The sequence below is a fragment of the Onychostruthus taczanowskii genome, unplaced genomic scaffold, assembly GCF_017590055.1.
Source record: "Onychostruthus taczanowskii isolate IOZ18803 unplaced genomic scaffold, ASM1759005v1 scaffold10, whole genome shotgun sequence".
NCBI classification, from domain to species: domain Eukaryota; kingdom Metazoa; phylum Chordata; class Aves; order Passeriformes; family Passeridae; genus Onychostruthus; species Onychostruthus taczanowskii.
Window position 1 is genome coordinate 14,305,769 of NW_024496526.1, and position 15,962 is coordinate 14,321,730.

The window sequence follows — 15,962 nt, forward strand, 5'->3', positions numbered from 1 at the left end:
TGCTCAAGGGCGAGTAAAATGTAAATAAGTTTAAAGGAATCAAAGACTCGTAGCACATACTCACTAGTGCATTTAAGAGCTGTGTTCATCCTACTCGTGCTCAGTATCAGGGCTGAAACAATCGTGGTGCTGGGAGGCATGTTAAAGCATCTTTCAAATCTGATACAAATGCAGTGCATATATATTGCAATCGTAGCTTGTGGAGAGCTCAGAACTGAACCTGGGAGAGGAGGAATCCTGGTTGAGGTCAGATCCCACAGAAAATCATCTCTGTTGGGTGGATCACTACAAAAAGGTTTTCATTTTAAACAAGAAGGTGACAATATGGGATAAAAAATTCATTTTTTTTATATTGGGGACAGTTAATAGGCCAACATTTGAAATTTTTTTTCATTATTTAAAAAAGACTGGAAACAAAATAATTTATTAATTAACTGCAATGCTTTGAATTGATGTGTTTGAAGGTCTTTTCCAAACCAAATCATTCAGTGATTCTATGATATAAAAATTCACAGAAAAAGGAAAACCTTGTTGAGAGTTTATTCCCTGACTTTTGTGGAATTCTTTGCCACATTCAACATCAAAAAATTACTGTGTTTCTCACAGAACTGAATAATTAACTCATGACACTGGACAAAACCAATGTGTTGATAGTGAAACTGTGTCTTTCAATGGGCTGCTCTGCACCCACAAGCAAAGATGAATTTCTGGGCAGGATGTCTACAGCTCAACATCCCAGGCTGAAATTCCACTCAATTGCCCCTTCTGGGCTCTAAGTCAGAAAGCAAACCTGTCATATCCAGGGCTGAGTTATTTGCTGTCAGCTGGATTATAGCACAAAAAGGCTGTAATTGAAGGCTGCAAGAGGTTATAGATTGAACATAGTCAAAAGCAGTAACTCCACTTAGTAAAAGTAGATATCATCCAAAATGAGAAAAGTTAAGCTCATATAAAGTGAAATTCTGACTCCATCGTGGCTTCCAGTTTCTGGGATTTTTGTCAGTGATTTTCAAAGTAATCAAAATTTCACTTGCTGTCCAGAGAGAGATGCTGCAAAGGATGTGATGAAGTGAAAGTTAAAATAACTCTTAACCTGGGGCTTCCAAAATACATTTTCTGAGCAGAGACTGCTGCCTAACTCAGTGTTTTTGTGATGTAGCGATGCAGACAGCCCTTCAGGGTACCAAGGGGATAAAACTGTGCCAGAGGATGTGCAACCAGAGCCACCCTGCTGTAAATACTGAAGATCCCATTGTTCAGCTCCCTGTGGGACATGGGGAACTGGACTACGTAGGCACAGTTACGTACAGTTTGTGGGAACTGAAAGCTGTAACATCACTGAATACCTTTGGCAGTACTGGCACCTTCCCCCTGAGGCCCTCCCTTGGAAGGTAGAAATTATTGTAAGAGAGGGCATAGAAGTGTCTGACAGATTGACTAATTTTACTGGGAGCAGGAGGATTAAATTATAATATAGTCTTATCATCTTTCTACCTTTCACACCAGTAAATCTGAACCAAAGGATGCAGTTGATGTGCCTCTGGGAAGAAGGGACAGAGGGTCTCCTGTGTGTTTTCCATATCCCCTCTGCTCTGGGTGTGCTGCTCAGAGTGGCTTCTCTCACTGAGGTACAAACCAGAGCTGATGGCTCTGGTTTTTTTTTTACCACTTACTTTCTGTTTGTCCATCATTAAGCACATCAAAGCCTCAGTGTCCCCATCAGGAAACAATGCTGTTAATAACATTAATCCACCTTTATTAAGAGCCTTTAGCTCTATGGAGGAGCACCAAATATTATTAAGACAAAGACAAGAGGATAATAAGGAAATGTGTTTTTTCCCTTGCTGACCTAGTTTCTAACCTCACTTTAAAAGCTTCCCTTGATTTTAATTACGCTTAATCTAAAGCTAAGCTCACAAATCTAGAAAACTTAAGGGCTGCTTTTAAAGTGAATTTTCTCGCCTGTCAGAGTTCCTCAAGCTTTCTGTGCTACAGTCAGGAGTTTATTTCCAGCCCAGGCACAGAGCTGGGGCATTTCTCTGCCAGCACGGTGACTGGTGGGCTCGTGAGCTCAGGCACCACCTTGCTCCACTCGAGCCTGGGCACCACAACATTCTTCACAGAACAATTGCAGTCCTTTTCTCATCAGCCATAGCCAGAGGCAGCAATAAGGGTGAAGGATATCTATCATGAAAAGTCCAGTGTCAATGTGCTCCCCCAATTTATTTACTGACCTTCAATGCAACAGCCATACTCCTGACCCTCATGAGATGAAGCCTAAGGGGAAATGGCACTGAGCACCAATTCCATATCCTGTTGTTCTGTGGTCTAAATTAAGTGCTAATTAATTACCACTGGCATCTTTGGCATTGCCTGTCAAATTGGATTTAGGATATCCTTTCGCTGTTTAAACAAATAGCCCTACATCTAAAGCTAAAATCCCACGTGTCAGCATTTTCTTTACTTTTAAATTTTTATTTTAAAATCCAGTGAGTATGTCCATGGATTTTGCAGGTAGAATTCAAATAAAAGAAACAGGAATTGATATTGTCAATTTTGATTAATAGTCCCTCATTAATAAGCATCCTGTTATTCAGTTTCCACCTGCAGTTGCTGATGTTGCCTGGAATCAATTAACTCATATAATTTGATTTATTTTACAAAGACATTTTTGGATGTGCTGTGCTGATGATAAAGGTTCTATATTTACAATTCGTGATTTAAGCAAGATTGTTACTAACTGCTTTTTATTTGTAATGTTACAAGAAAGCTTCAGGCATTCTTGTACAAAAATATTTAAGCAATTTAAAAAGTTAAAGCTTTATTTATTTAAAACTATCTGTTGCCTTCTGAACCACACAGGCCACAAATGCATATAAATTTAGGAACTATGACACATTGGTCTTCACAACAAGCTAGTTGTTCTGGAGAAAAAAAATATATATATCAGAAGTAGAATTAAAAATAAATTTAAAAAATATCAAGCAAGCAGAAGTTACACCACCAGCCAAAAATAAATTTTAGGCATTAAGGTGGTATACTTCTGTCTGAACTCTTATTATTCTATGTGGTCTCACACTGCGTTTATCTCTCTACTATCCAAACTTCTCTAAAAAGTACGTCAGCATCTGCCCAGCATCTGCCACAGGGGATTTTGCTCTCTCCCATCCCCTCCCCAAAGACAAGCTCATGCTCACAGTGCCTGTGTGGCTTTTGGGCAGGGATTTACTCTTGTTTGAGCTAAATTTGCTGCTACAGGGCTACATAAGCAGGCAGAAATGAATGCCTTGTGCACAGAGCTGCATGCAGAGGAGTCCAGGATGCTCCTTGGGGAAGTTCACGGCCTTCAGCTGACTCCTACCAAAAAAAAAGCTGTGCCCAAACAGGCAAACTGCAGGCACAACAGCAACATGGACTAGACAGATCTGTCCTCTTAAGAGCACCAGTCAGAACCAGTTTGGATTCACACACAAAGGATTAAAACCCAAGCCAAACTGGGAGGACAGAGTGCTGGCTGTCAGTAAGTGGAAGAACCTAGCAGGTCATCCAGTTGGATCAGTTTTCCAAAAGAGAGGCCTTTAATTTTAGTAATAGGGAAGATATTGTGGAAAGATATTGAATCCATCTCTTTGATACAATTTGGTTTTGGGGAGTGGGACCTGATCCTTTGCCCATACCAAGGTCTTTGGTGGAGCCACAATGTGGTGATAGGCTCTCCTGCCCTTGCTGTCCATGCACCAGTGTGCACCTCCTGCTTTTGGAGCTTCTGTGACTCAGAAGATGTCCAGAAAAACAGACAATCCCAAGGCTGAGGGGCAGATAAACTGTTACCCCCCCCCGCCCCCCCCCAGCTCCTCAGTGGAGCAGGAGCACCTCCCCTTGTGCAGAAGAACAAGCAGGACTTCTCCAAAGCACTTTCCTGAATGAAGCTCCTGTAGAGCCTGCAGTATCTTTAGATACCCAAATGTGTTTTTACATGCTGTCCTCAGCCACCCAGAAGACAAAGTCTTTCTCCACAGACATTCTGTGAGGTGTCTGCAAAGGCAAGAGCCCACATGCTCTTCTGCAGGGTTGTCGCATGGGAGGCAAAGTTCACCCAGCGCTGAGGAGACTTTATTTTTAACTGTTCTCTTATTAAACCAGGCTAAGCCAGAATAAATGCCTTTCCTCAGCTTTTCACAGTCTATTCAGCCAACTGTGAAGCAATGTTCAGAGTTAGTTTAGTTATTATTCTCATTTAGGGCCAGGCTCCAAGGCAGCTTATCCAGGGAAGGGCTCGTGCTGTGAGATATGCGGGGGATCCCCTGAGGAAGCCCATTCTCCACCAGGGCCCTGTCAGCTGTCCAGGTACTATATATAGCCACCCAATGGTCACATTTAAAGCCTAGTCTGTGGAGGAAGACAGCATCAAGTGCTCGTTCTTGTATCCCAGAGCAACTGAAGAGAAGGGATTTTTCCCAAAGTGCTGTAACACGAACCCACAGCTGCAGAGCACAGGAAGCCTATGGAGTTTCTGTAGGCCAGGAGCCATCTAGGCTATTTTCAGTAAAAGCGAGCTCTTAAGTATGTCTGAACTATTTCTGACCCCACTTGTAACATATCCTACACCATGACCTGGTTTCTCTATTACCAGCCTAGCTATTGTTTCAAATTCTACCTATGGACCAAACAGGGATTTAAAATGCCTTCATGTTTTACAAAGCTAAATGCAACTAGTTTAAAACTATTAGTGCACAGTGACCCCCGAGTTGTACTTATTTGTTGCAGAAGAAACCCCATGGCACGTTTGGAAAAGGGCAGTGCTGTTTTGGAGCTCCACTATAAGCAGAAACCTCAGGTGTCTGTTCCATACACTCCAATTTCCCTGTTCCCATCACAGAGTACAGATCTCACAAGCTGAGGACTCCACTGATGATGTTTGCATCTGCTTAGCTTCACCAGCTGGCGAATGCCACTGCAATGCACCTGAGCAAATCACCCATACAGCCAGGACAGAGAAAATAAAGAGCTTTAGCCTGCATTCATAAAATATCAAGACTATGAATTTAATGCTGACTATTAATTTAATGCTGAATTTGAAATTTGTCTATGTAGAAGTGCAAGAAAGTGAACAGTTTACACAAATAGAGTTTGTGGCATCAGGGGCTCCCTTACCACCAGTTACCTCCATAAGTTTCCCAGGATGGAGTTAAGTAATGCACAGGCCCTGCCCTCTTCCTCCACGATGTGCGTATTTTGGTGTATCCAGCTGGGTATGGATATCTCTGCAAGATTTTGATCTGTTATAGGACCCCTATTGTTGTTTGTACTTTAAGAGGACTCTCAAAGCTGAAGTTCACTTGTCTTTTTAGTACCAAAACCCACTCAGGTTCTTCCCAAGAAACAACGACTGCAGCTGAACTGAAATAAATTGATGACAGAAAGTGCTGTGGCTGTGCTATGCTGTATCTCTGGAAAGTGTGTAACAGGCCTTAAACGAAAAGGAAATATGTTGAGGAAAAAGCCTGATAGTTTAGGTTATCTGTGCATCATGTTATAGCTGTGGTTCCTTCCTAACACTGAAAAACCCAGCTGCAAAAGCCCTGCAAAAATGTGCTTATACACACACAGACATTATCACTTCCTAGGACGGTACGTTTTATTATCAGGTTATTTTCCAGTACATTTGGCACAGTTAAGGTAAGTATATTAACTTTACTTCCAAATAAAGAAAACAAAGTTGTACTGAATGTCTCAGCCACTGTCAATGAGTTAAGAACTGACAGGAGGTCCAAGTAATCAACCCTGTCTTACAGCACTGAGCTTTCCCCTGGGACACCTCCTCTGATCATACAATGTATCTGACTGGCATGGATGTAGAATTGCTTTCAATAAAGATTTTATTTCAAGGTTGGATGATTCTTTCCCAAATGTCTTGTCTCTAAAGCAAAGTATGTAATACCTGTTATTTTTTAACTCCTGTGAACCAGCATTTGGGAAGGAGAGGAGCGTAAAATGTTGAGCTGAAAGCTGTTCATCATAAGAGACAAATTTTAACAAATTGACTGGGAGCTCTGCAATACCAGAAGTCAGAAAGCTGCTGCATAAAAACTGGCCTGTACCAGTGCAGTGAAGAGGCCTGTTAACAAAATTATTGCTGGGGAGAGCTGAAGGCAGCTGAGCCCTTACCAGGGCCAAGTCCTTAAGCTACAACATTACATTTGCATATGCCTGAGAATAGATGGGAAAGAGATATTGGCTAATTTGAGGATAATTATTGGCAAAGTGAATCAATGGGAGGCACACACTTTGACCTATTAAGGCAGTTCACAGGAACTTAAATTTCAAATCAGTTCCATCATCCATCAGGATGGGCAACAATGGCTATGACAGTGGTTGCCAGCACAGTTCAGCAAAGCCACAAAATCCACCCAAATGGGCTGCCATGGAATACCCCACTCAGAGAGGAGTTGAGTCCTAATTTCATAAGGGTAGTTCCTGTACCAAGAGGAGAGATGACACAAACACAGCATTTTTAATCTTTTTGGTGGAGCTCCATTTATTCCTATTTATCTTTAATCTCTCTTGGCCTCTGTGTTCGTCTTGGTTTCTGTCTCTAGTGGCAGAGACTTCCCTAGTGAACACAAATATTGTGCATAACTGGAGGACAGGATTCTGATAAGGTCAAAACCTCATTTTATCCCTCTGTCCTCCACTGAATTCAGGGGATAGCATTTCCTACACCTGCCATTCTAGCCCATAACCACATACCAAGTGACCCCTTCTTACTCCTGTGACCCCCTCATTTTGTAATGTGCTGTCCTTTAGTCAGTCTATATTATCAGTTCGTGGAAGAATAACAGGATTGTCCTATTGAAAAGTTACCCTTAAATATAATTTAAAACAGTGAAACAATACCAGGCATGGCTAAAAACAGTTCTGCTAAGGGTAGAAATGCCCCTGACATTGAGCAAAATTAAATCCTCATAGGCTGGAAAAGGATAAGAAAGTAAAAGTGAGCAGTTGTCAAAGCAGCTGGCTCTAGCCTCCAACACTCTCCAGCCTACAGTAAAACAGTGTCCTTTCCAATGGGATTTTCCTCCCTAAGTACACTGAATTCCCTAGTGTTTTATGTGCAATAGGAATATTAAGATGTTGAGGAGTCAGAGTCACTGTGGAAACCCTTTCTCGTCCTCAGCAGTTACTACAAAGTAAAAATGGATGAAGAACATTTCCTAACACCTACTGTGTTTGGAGCAATAATCCAGTGTGCTTTCCAAACGTCAAAATTAATAATGATTTTATTTAGAGAGTTTGAAAAGTGTAGGTTTAATGGAACTAGAGAGCCAAGTCACCATACAATGACCCTCTTAGCTGTAGGCTTGCCCTGCTCTCTGTCACATGTTTTCCAGCTTGCAGTTGCCTTGGCAACAGCCAAAGCATAAATTCCAAGTATTTTTCCTTATATATCTGCCATTGACACTACAGCCCTCCTATCATACACTTCTGCTGTTTTAATTCATCATTAGTTTCATTACTATTAAGAGCGAGAACTTTATTTTCTGTGTTTCTCCTGACTTGTGATTTTAAGGACTGAAGACATTCTTGAGACTTGGTTATTTTGGAGGGAAAAAAAGAAATAATCTTGTGCAGCATAGCACCCAACCATTTCTTGATATGGTTCCAACATCTGTGGCACCGGATTATAGATTGTTTCTAAAATAACCTTAAATTGATGGATCATTGCTCCTTTCATTTGGGCTTGACAAAAAGTACCTCTGGCATTTCCTTTCACTCTTTATGTTGAAAATGGTGTGTCATTCTGCTCTTTTTCCTGCCAAAAAAAGAATTCTTGCCCATTTTTTCAATATTTTTACTTTTAACAGCTCAATTTCACCTAGTAGCTATAGTAATAGAATGAAGTGTGCATGTTTTATTTTGGTTTGCACTGACTTCTTTTGTGGAGAGATGATAAAAATATCAGTTATAGAATGTCTTTGGTAAATGTTTGTAATCCAAAAAGACATAAAGTCCAAAACTTATAATTATTCTATTCAGGATGGATTGAATTCCTTCCTTTTACTTCTTCAGTACTGTGTTTTACCACATATTATTTAATTATTCAGACTTTCCATGTTTCCAAATTCACTTGCTTTATGGGTTTTTTGTTATTATAGTGAAAACAAGTGAAACTGCATGGTTATGCCATGGATTTTCAAGACACTTTCTCAATACAGTACTGCTTATTCTAGCATTAAGGTCAGAGAAGCCAAATTTTCTTAATGCCATGCTGCTGATGAGCCACAGTCAGTTCCTCTCCATCACCAACACCCACCACGCACAGCCTCCATTGCCTCATGCCATACCCCCACCTCCTGATTGCTGGGAAATGTTATCATGCTTGGACTTTACCAGGATGTCCTGAGAAGGATGGAATTTCCAGGATAAAGCAGGGAAATTATTCTCCTTCAGAAAGATGTCAAGCAAAAGCAGAGGGGTTGGCCATGCATCTTCCATTTTCTGTGTCCCCATCAGGAACATGGGATCTCAACACCTTGCTCCACATTTTACAGGCAAAGGAAGGCAATCCCCCCATTCCCTTCAGTAAACTGAGCTCTGCTGCCACACTTCTTCACCCTGATTCTGCTCATCCATGGTCCATTGCTTCCTTCTCCCTGCAAGGAGCTTCTCTTCCAGCTCCATCAATACTATCCATCATCAACACCCTCTTGTCTCAAAGCTACGGCTGATGCTGCTAAACTGATTATTTCTACAGTTACCCAAGACAAAGCTGCTGAATTTCCCCCTCCAGTGAACATGCATCTTGACTCCTGTTGATGCCATCTCCAAATACCTTATGAAGTCTCCAACTTTTACCACATAACAATCTCAACAGAAGCCGAGTCTCTCTCCTGGAGAGGTCCCCAAGCTTTCTGTACATGCCTCTGCATAAGTGGCATGAAGCAAAACAATCTTGTCACCTCTGTAACATTTTTAATTGTGATAAAGATGTGTGACATCCATCAGAAGCCCACGCAGTCGCTTGGCAACAAAACTTCTAACTTTTGAGACTTTCTGAACTCCTAAGAGAAGAGATGATATATTAATATTACCACAGAGGAAAGATAATTAATTTTTAAAAAAAATTAATGAAGATGCTATATTTTAAGAAACTAATAGTTAAGCCAATCTGATTAGTGCCATATGGAGAGTGTTTTATGCAATGGACACCACGGTTACTAGCATGAGGCAGAAGTAATTCTTCCTATTTATACATGGGAAAAAAAAATCATGAGTGTTGATGCTCCAGGAATGTGGTAAACTATGAGATTGGCACAAATCCACAAGAGATGCTTTTTGCTGTATGACCCACCCACTAACATGAAAGAAACACTTCTTGAAGTGCCTGGAGCCATTAGGTCTTACAAAGTTTCTTTCCCTTATAGTGTGGCTTGCTGTAAGTTCAGCAACAGGTATGGGAAAACAGAGACAGCTGTGATGGCTTTTAAATGGCTGTCTGGATTTTGAAAAGGTAAATGAGTGACAATGGCAGAGAGGGGGAAAAGCAGAACTTGGCTTCAACAATCCACTTGGAATATTTAAGTTAAAACTAGCGGGTTAAGGAGGCATCCATAAATTCAAACATTTACATAATAAAGCTACATTTAGTTTGCATTCCTTGGTGGAGCTGTGCAATTTATTTATAAAATATGTGTCTTCATTTACTAGTCTTTCCAACCCTAGGATGCATAATATATTCTGGAGGGTTGAGGGAAATGGATTTCTACTTAGTCTGTACTCACCACCACAGAGATTTATGCCAAACTTCCCACCTAAACTCCATCCATTAAACCTGTACTGTTCTTAGACCAGACTTCTCCATCCTTAATGCCCTTTCCACAGGAATATTAAGTCTTAATATAGACACAAGATCAACTTTTAATAATAATAGTCCTTCTCTTGTAATTTTGTGGGTAATAAAGATATCAAAGGTTATAATCCCTACCATTATTTTCTAAGTCATCTCATTAAGGTATATGGTCTCCGTGTCTTTCAAGAAACTTTGTGTCAGGATAAGGCATGCAAAAGTCTTTAGTTACATAAATTTCACAATCCATTTCAGACCATACTCACTTTATTGGATTTAAATTAGCAGAAGGAATGTGTTTCATATGAGTCCTATATTAAGGGGCTTTTTTTTGGTTTTCACAACTCTTTCAGTGCTGGAGACCGTGTTAAGGGAAGCAGGGAATCTTCTCCCTGGCACTACAAAACCCTTCCTTTCCTTGTTTGTTGCACTGGCAGAAATTTCTTTTCCCTCCCTGTTTTCTTTCTGCTGGATAAGTTAACCAAACAAACACCCCTATCAGGAGAAACATTTAAAAAGTGCCTCTATGTGCTTCAAGAGCAACAGTGACTCCTCTGACACCCTTCTTTTTTAACCAGTTCTTTCCTTTTGTCAACAGGATAGCAGCCAAGGAATCCGTGAATCTTATGTCAACACAGAGCTTAGGAATTGTGTTTGGACCAACACTCCTGAGACCTGAAAAGGAGACAGGGAACATGGCAGTCCACATGCTGTACCAAAATCAGATAGTTGAACTTATGCTGAGCGAGTACAGCAAGATCTTCGGCTCGGAGGAAGACTGACAGACAGGGCCTGTTATTGAAAACGTTCACATCTGTCTTGATGTCTAATATTTTTACATTTCTGTAAACATATTTCTGAAATATTTCTTTTTCTTTCAAGTGACAGATGCCTCATTTTGTGCAAACTTAATGATGATTTTGTGTCTAATTTTCAAACATTGGAATAAAAAATATTGTCAACATTTGCCTATATGTATTCTGCATTAACCCTTTGAGAGTTTCATTATGCTAGCACTCCAAGTGTCACTTTTTCTGCAAGCTGAGCATACAGCATATGGCCCTAGACCATAGAAAATGCTGTTTACCAACATATGCAATGGCACAGAAAGACAGATAATAATTGAGGAGGTTTGTGGAAAACAGATTAAAGTATGTGTATTTAAAGCAATGACTTAAAGCAGTGACATAGCTAATCTGAGTATAATTTACCTTTCTCTTTCATATACATTGAAAACTAAAGACATGATGAATAATCATTTGTCTACCCCAAGAGCTGGAAAAAAAAATTGCATTTAATACTTTTAAACAAATAAAATAAACAAACACAAACAAAATGAGAATGTCACCATTTGCATAACAGTGCCTAAAAGAAATTAAAAATGGAATTGGAACTTTGGCATTTTTACTTAAACGCAGTACATGAAATGAAGACATTGCATGACTGCTCATTTTAATGTAACATCCATTTTGATTCTTCTTCACACTGTACATCTGCCTGCTTTCCCCAGCTATCTCATGTTCTGTAGCATTTGTATTGTGCTCCTGAGGATGCTTTATTGGTGAACTACATTAAATTCATCTAGAAAGAACTTTAAAAAAAAAGGCTTTTCATATGCCCTTAGGATTACTTGGCTAGACTTGAATCAATTTATGCATTTGATGGTTAGTTTCAGTTGTCATGGATAAACAAAAGGGTAACTGTCTAGAATATATCAAATATTGTTTCATTTTGAAATGTATGTTTCCAGCTATACACATCCCCTACCCTGTTTTGTAAAAGTATTCTGCTGATAAAATGTAGACTTATGTTTGACAGCTTTTTAATCAAGTTCAAAGAGAATAAATAAAACTAATCCAGTGTGGTAAAGAGTCTGTCTGGTTATCGATTTGTTCATAAAATGAAAAATAAACCATGTAAATAAGATGTGTGAAACACAGATCCAGAAGCAAATATTTAAAGCAATTAAAGACCCCAAAACATAGGATTAATGCATAGGTCTGCTGTGCATGAGAGATATGTCTTCAATATCACCTCAGTTTTTACTCAGCATTGTTGTGCAAAATTCCGTGTAATTCAGGAAAGGTCACTCCTTGGAGTGGTCATTTATGGGAACAAATATATAATGAGGCCTGATTGTTAACTAAGACCAGGCTCTTTCATCAGGTGCTAACACAGGCAGAAAACAACACCAAGAAAGCACAAAACCTGGCCCTGAGATGGGTTTTCTGACTGCTCACATATTTGAAAAATCAAGCAAAACAGAGGGGTAGTGACCAGTAATTAAAATTAAAAACACGAAACAAAACAAAATCTCCCTCATATCAAATATCCAGCCCAATAACTTCTGAACAAAACTATAATGTACTGGAGAACCCAAATTCACTTTATGTTCAAGAAAATATTTTTCATGTTAATGTCAAGCCATGAGTACTTAAACAGTGATGCTTTTCAGGATCATCATCTATAGACTCTTTTAATAGCAACAAACCAGGCGCTGTTTATGGCCTGTGGAAATGACTGGAAGAAAGATAGTCAGAAGTTCAGTCTATTCCTTAATAAAGACCATTCACATTATGGCCCCACGGGTGCTCACAATCATGCTATTGAAGTAATTTCTGCTATTACTGGAAATGAAAAGTTCACTTGTTACTTGGAGCCTGTTGCACTCAGAAGAAAAGATTCTTAATTAATTAATTAATCTTCTTTCAGGCTTTCTTCGGAACATGGAGACTCCTCTTGCCTTGTTTTTGTAAGACAAGGCTTATGAAATGCACCGTATCTCTCTTAAGATCAACTGGTTTAAAAGGGGAAAAAAAAAAAATCAAGGAAACTTTTGGACACATGAGCCTTTCTTTGGGTTTGAAGAGTTCTTTACAAGAACATTGTACAAAAGTGCTGACTGCTCTGCTAAATGCTCTGTTAAATTGCAGCCTGGCTGTGGGCAGACAATCTGGGGGGACACAAGTGGCTCTCACCAGAGGAGTGTATAAATCCAGGGCCTGTAGCAGATGCCTTTCCTTTCTCATCCCGACAACACAAAGGAATGGCCATGCCTTGCTACCAAGCTGCTTCCTTCCCCAAGAGACCAATTCTTCCTGTCTCTCTTAATACATACATTAATTTAATGGGAAAAATTACTGACTCAACCATTAGTCAAAGAGCCAGCCCTTCAGCCCCTGCCATCAGCAGAAACCAGAAGGATAAAAGAGGAGAAGACTGGCAAAAAAAAAAAAAAAAAAAAAAAAAAAAAAAAAAAAAGTTCAAGCCTTAACTGAAGCAGGGTTTCTTTCTCCTCCTGCTCAGGCAATTTGCTCTTTATTACCCAAGCTCACAGCCCCGGTCTCTGACAGACTCTTGTTGCTGGGCATAAACTTTTCTAAATCCCAAAAGTGTCCAACTTTTGCAATTTGCTGAGCCTGTATTGCCACCACATTGCTCTTCCAATTGTTGCTTATTGGAATATTCACTATCACTTGGTAGCAGTTCTGCTCAAACTCTGCTAAATTTTTAGCAAGTCAAAATTAGACTTGCAGAAGACCTTTCTTTTTCAGGAGCCAGCATCAGTTTGAGAAGGGCCAAAGATATTTTGAGCAAGGAGCTATTAATGGTAAATGATCAGAAAAATGAAGGCTGAGAATGCAGCAGAGAAAAATATGTCCAAGGATCACTGTTTATCTGCACCTTCTCCCTGTGAAGAGCATCTTCTACTCAAACTCATCTGAGAAGCATGAGCAAAAAATTGGGGTTGATTCAGTAAAAAGAGATATCAGAAATAAACCTCTAACTGAACAAAAAAAGGGCATTTCCAGCTACAAAATTTTATCATTAAAATTACGATAAAACATCAGCATATGGAATCGTAAGCTTCAGTGAGAGACTGTCAGTTTTTAACTCAAGAAATTCTACTCCAAAGCAGGATTTCTAAAAAAATTACGAGACACTCTGACTTGCTGAGCTGCAGCTAAAAGAGGAGACAAACTCCCCTGAACAAGTCTTTATTCCTCTTTTTATTTACATGCATATAGATACATATTTTTTTGCAAGCAGCATACATTTGAACAGCCCTTTAATTCCCTGCCAGCACAGTGCAGGTAACACTCAGCCTTTTTTTTGCAAGCACCCCATGCTGCCACAGAGCCTTAGGCTGTCGTTCAGCCCAAAGGCACTCCAGAAGTTCAGCTAATCAATTTCCACATAGGATACAGACCATGGGCAGAGTTGGGAAGAAAGATGGGAAGTGAGTTAGGCCCACAATCACGGCTGCAATCAGGCAGTGTATAGATTTTACATGGCTAATCCTCAGAGGAGGCTGGCAGAGGAGCCTCGGGGGGTGCAGGTATTATCACGGCGCAGCAGGGCCCCTGCACGGCGCTCCTGCTGCAGAAAGGAAACCTGAAACACAGGGAAGCTGAGCATCATCACAGGCACGGGCCTCAGTCACAAGTCCTGGGCTTTGCAGGATGCAGAAATGGAGCCCAGGGCAGTTGTTGTTTTGCAGAACATGGGAGCCTTTCCTAGCACCCACTTTGGGTTTAAAAACAACCTTTCCCTAAAGATCAAGGGGCAAACAAGTGGCCTGTGGAGGTCAGGCTGTACCCAAACTTTTCTCTTCAAGAAATGCTTCAGGATGCTACTAAAGCAACAATCTCATCCTTGTGCCAATTCACCACGAGTGATCACAACAAACAAATGTCCTCTGCCATCACTCCAGGTTATTTTTACACTCCACATCCTCAAACTTCCAAGCATACCTGAAATATTGTGAGAATTAACATCCCTTTTTACTTAGAGAGCCTTGTTGCAAAGATCTGCTTCATACTGGATAGAGAACATGAGCCCTCACTACTCTTTTTCACACAAAACATATAATAATGTTTAAAATAAAGATGAATTCCATACTCAGGACATGACAGTTGGGGATGCAATGCCACTGCACATAAATGTGTGAGAAACTGAGACACAGAGGCACATGTGTCAAAAAATAACTTTCTATTTTAGTGCTCTTTATTCAGACCCTTTTTTTTTTTTTTTCCCTTGCTTTTTAAGTAGACTCATAGAATGGTTTGGGTTGGAAGGGACCTTAAAAATCACTTCATTCCTACCCCCTGCCACGGGCAGGGACACCTTCCACTATCCCAGGTTGTTCCATACCTCACCCAAACTGGCCTTGAACTCTTCCAGGAATGTGGAGTCCACAGACACTCTGGGCAAACTGTGCCAGGACCTCGCCACCCTCACAGACACTTTCTATTCTATACCCTGAATTCACCTCAAATAATCAGGTATTTGGGATTTTGCAGGCACTCAGCCCTGCAAAGGGCAGGGTAACCTCAGAGACAGCAGAACAGAATGAAATTTGTCTTCCAAACCCTTGACCATGGCAAAGCTTTCTGACTTTCTATAATTTGCCCTTAAATCCTCAGAAATACTTCACAGGTGCTGAAATCCACCATCTCCCAGCAAAGCAGGCTCCAAGATACCACACCTCCAAGATACCTGGGGCCAGCCCTTACACCTTCAGTGGACGTTGAAGGCTTTGTTCAACAAGTTTAAGAGGGACCATAAAACACTGCAAGTTCAGACTGAGTGCAAAGTAGTTATCCACAAAACACCACCATTTTGGAGCACATTTCAGTTAATAAAATATAGAGTCAAGTTCCATACAGTTCTTCTCTCCCCTTTGTCAAAATGCATTTTCTGTGCTCAGCTCTTATCCATAAGTTTTTTTTGGCTGCAGTTTTGGTGGATAAAGGGAACAACCACCTCTCCACCAGTGACTTCTATATGGTCTCAAAGCTCAGAAGCTTTTTTGTTGCAATTTGGGGTAGGTGGTGTTATGGCCTCTGCTCTGGAAAATTAAAGTGGCTATACTGAAGTGGTTTGGCCAGCCCATTGCTCAGGCTCCAGCCTGCCCATTGCAGTAAAAAAAAGTAGAAAAAGTCCAGTGTTATGTCAACCTTTCCCACAGGGGATGTTTCTTTGCAGCCCCAGGCAGTAAATGGTTTTAAATAAATGGCTGAACACCCTGTGTACAGTTCTGTCTTTATGTAGTTTCTGTCACTTATTATCCATTTTTAATCCTGCTAGGCTCTTTGTCTTAATGGTATCTGAT

General features: G+C 40.4%; 1 protein-coding gene across 1 annotated transcript in view; it reads left to right on the top strand.

Moving 5' to 3' along the window:
- ARHGAP15 (Rho GTPase activating protein 15) overlaps positions 1-11,716 on the top strand; it is a 320,376-nt gene extending 308,660 nt beyond the window's left edge. The window contains exon 14 of the mRNA XM_041406369.1: positions 10,446-11,716. Within this exon, the coding sequence (XP_041262303.1) occupies positions 10,446-10,629 (184 nt within the window). The 3' untranslated portion in view covers positions 10,630-11,716. The remainder of the gene's footprint in view (positions 1-10,445) is intronic.
- Positions 11,717-15,962: the final 4,246 nt, after the last annotated feature.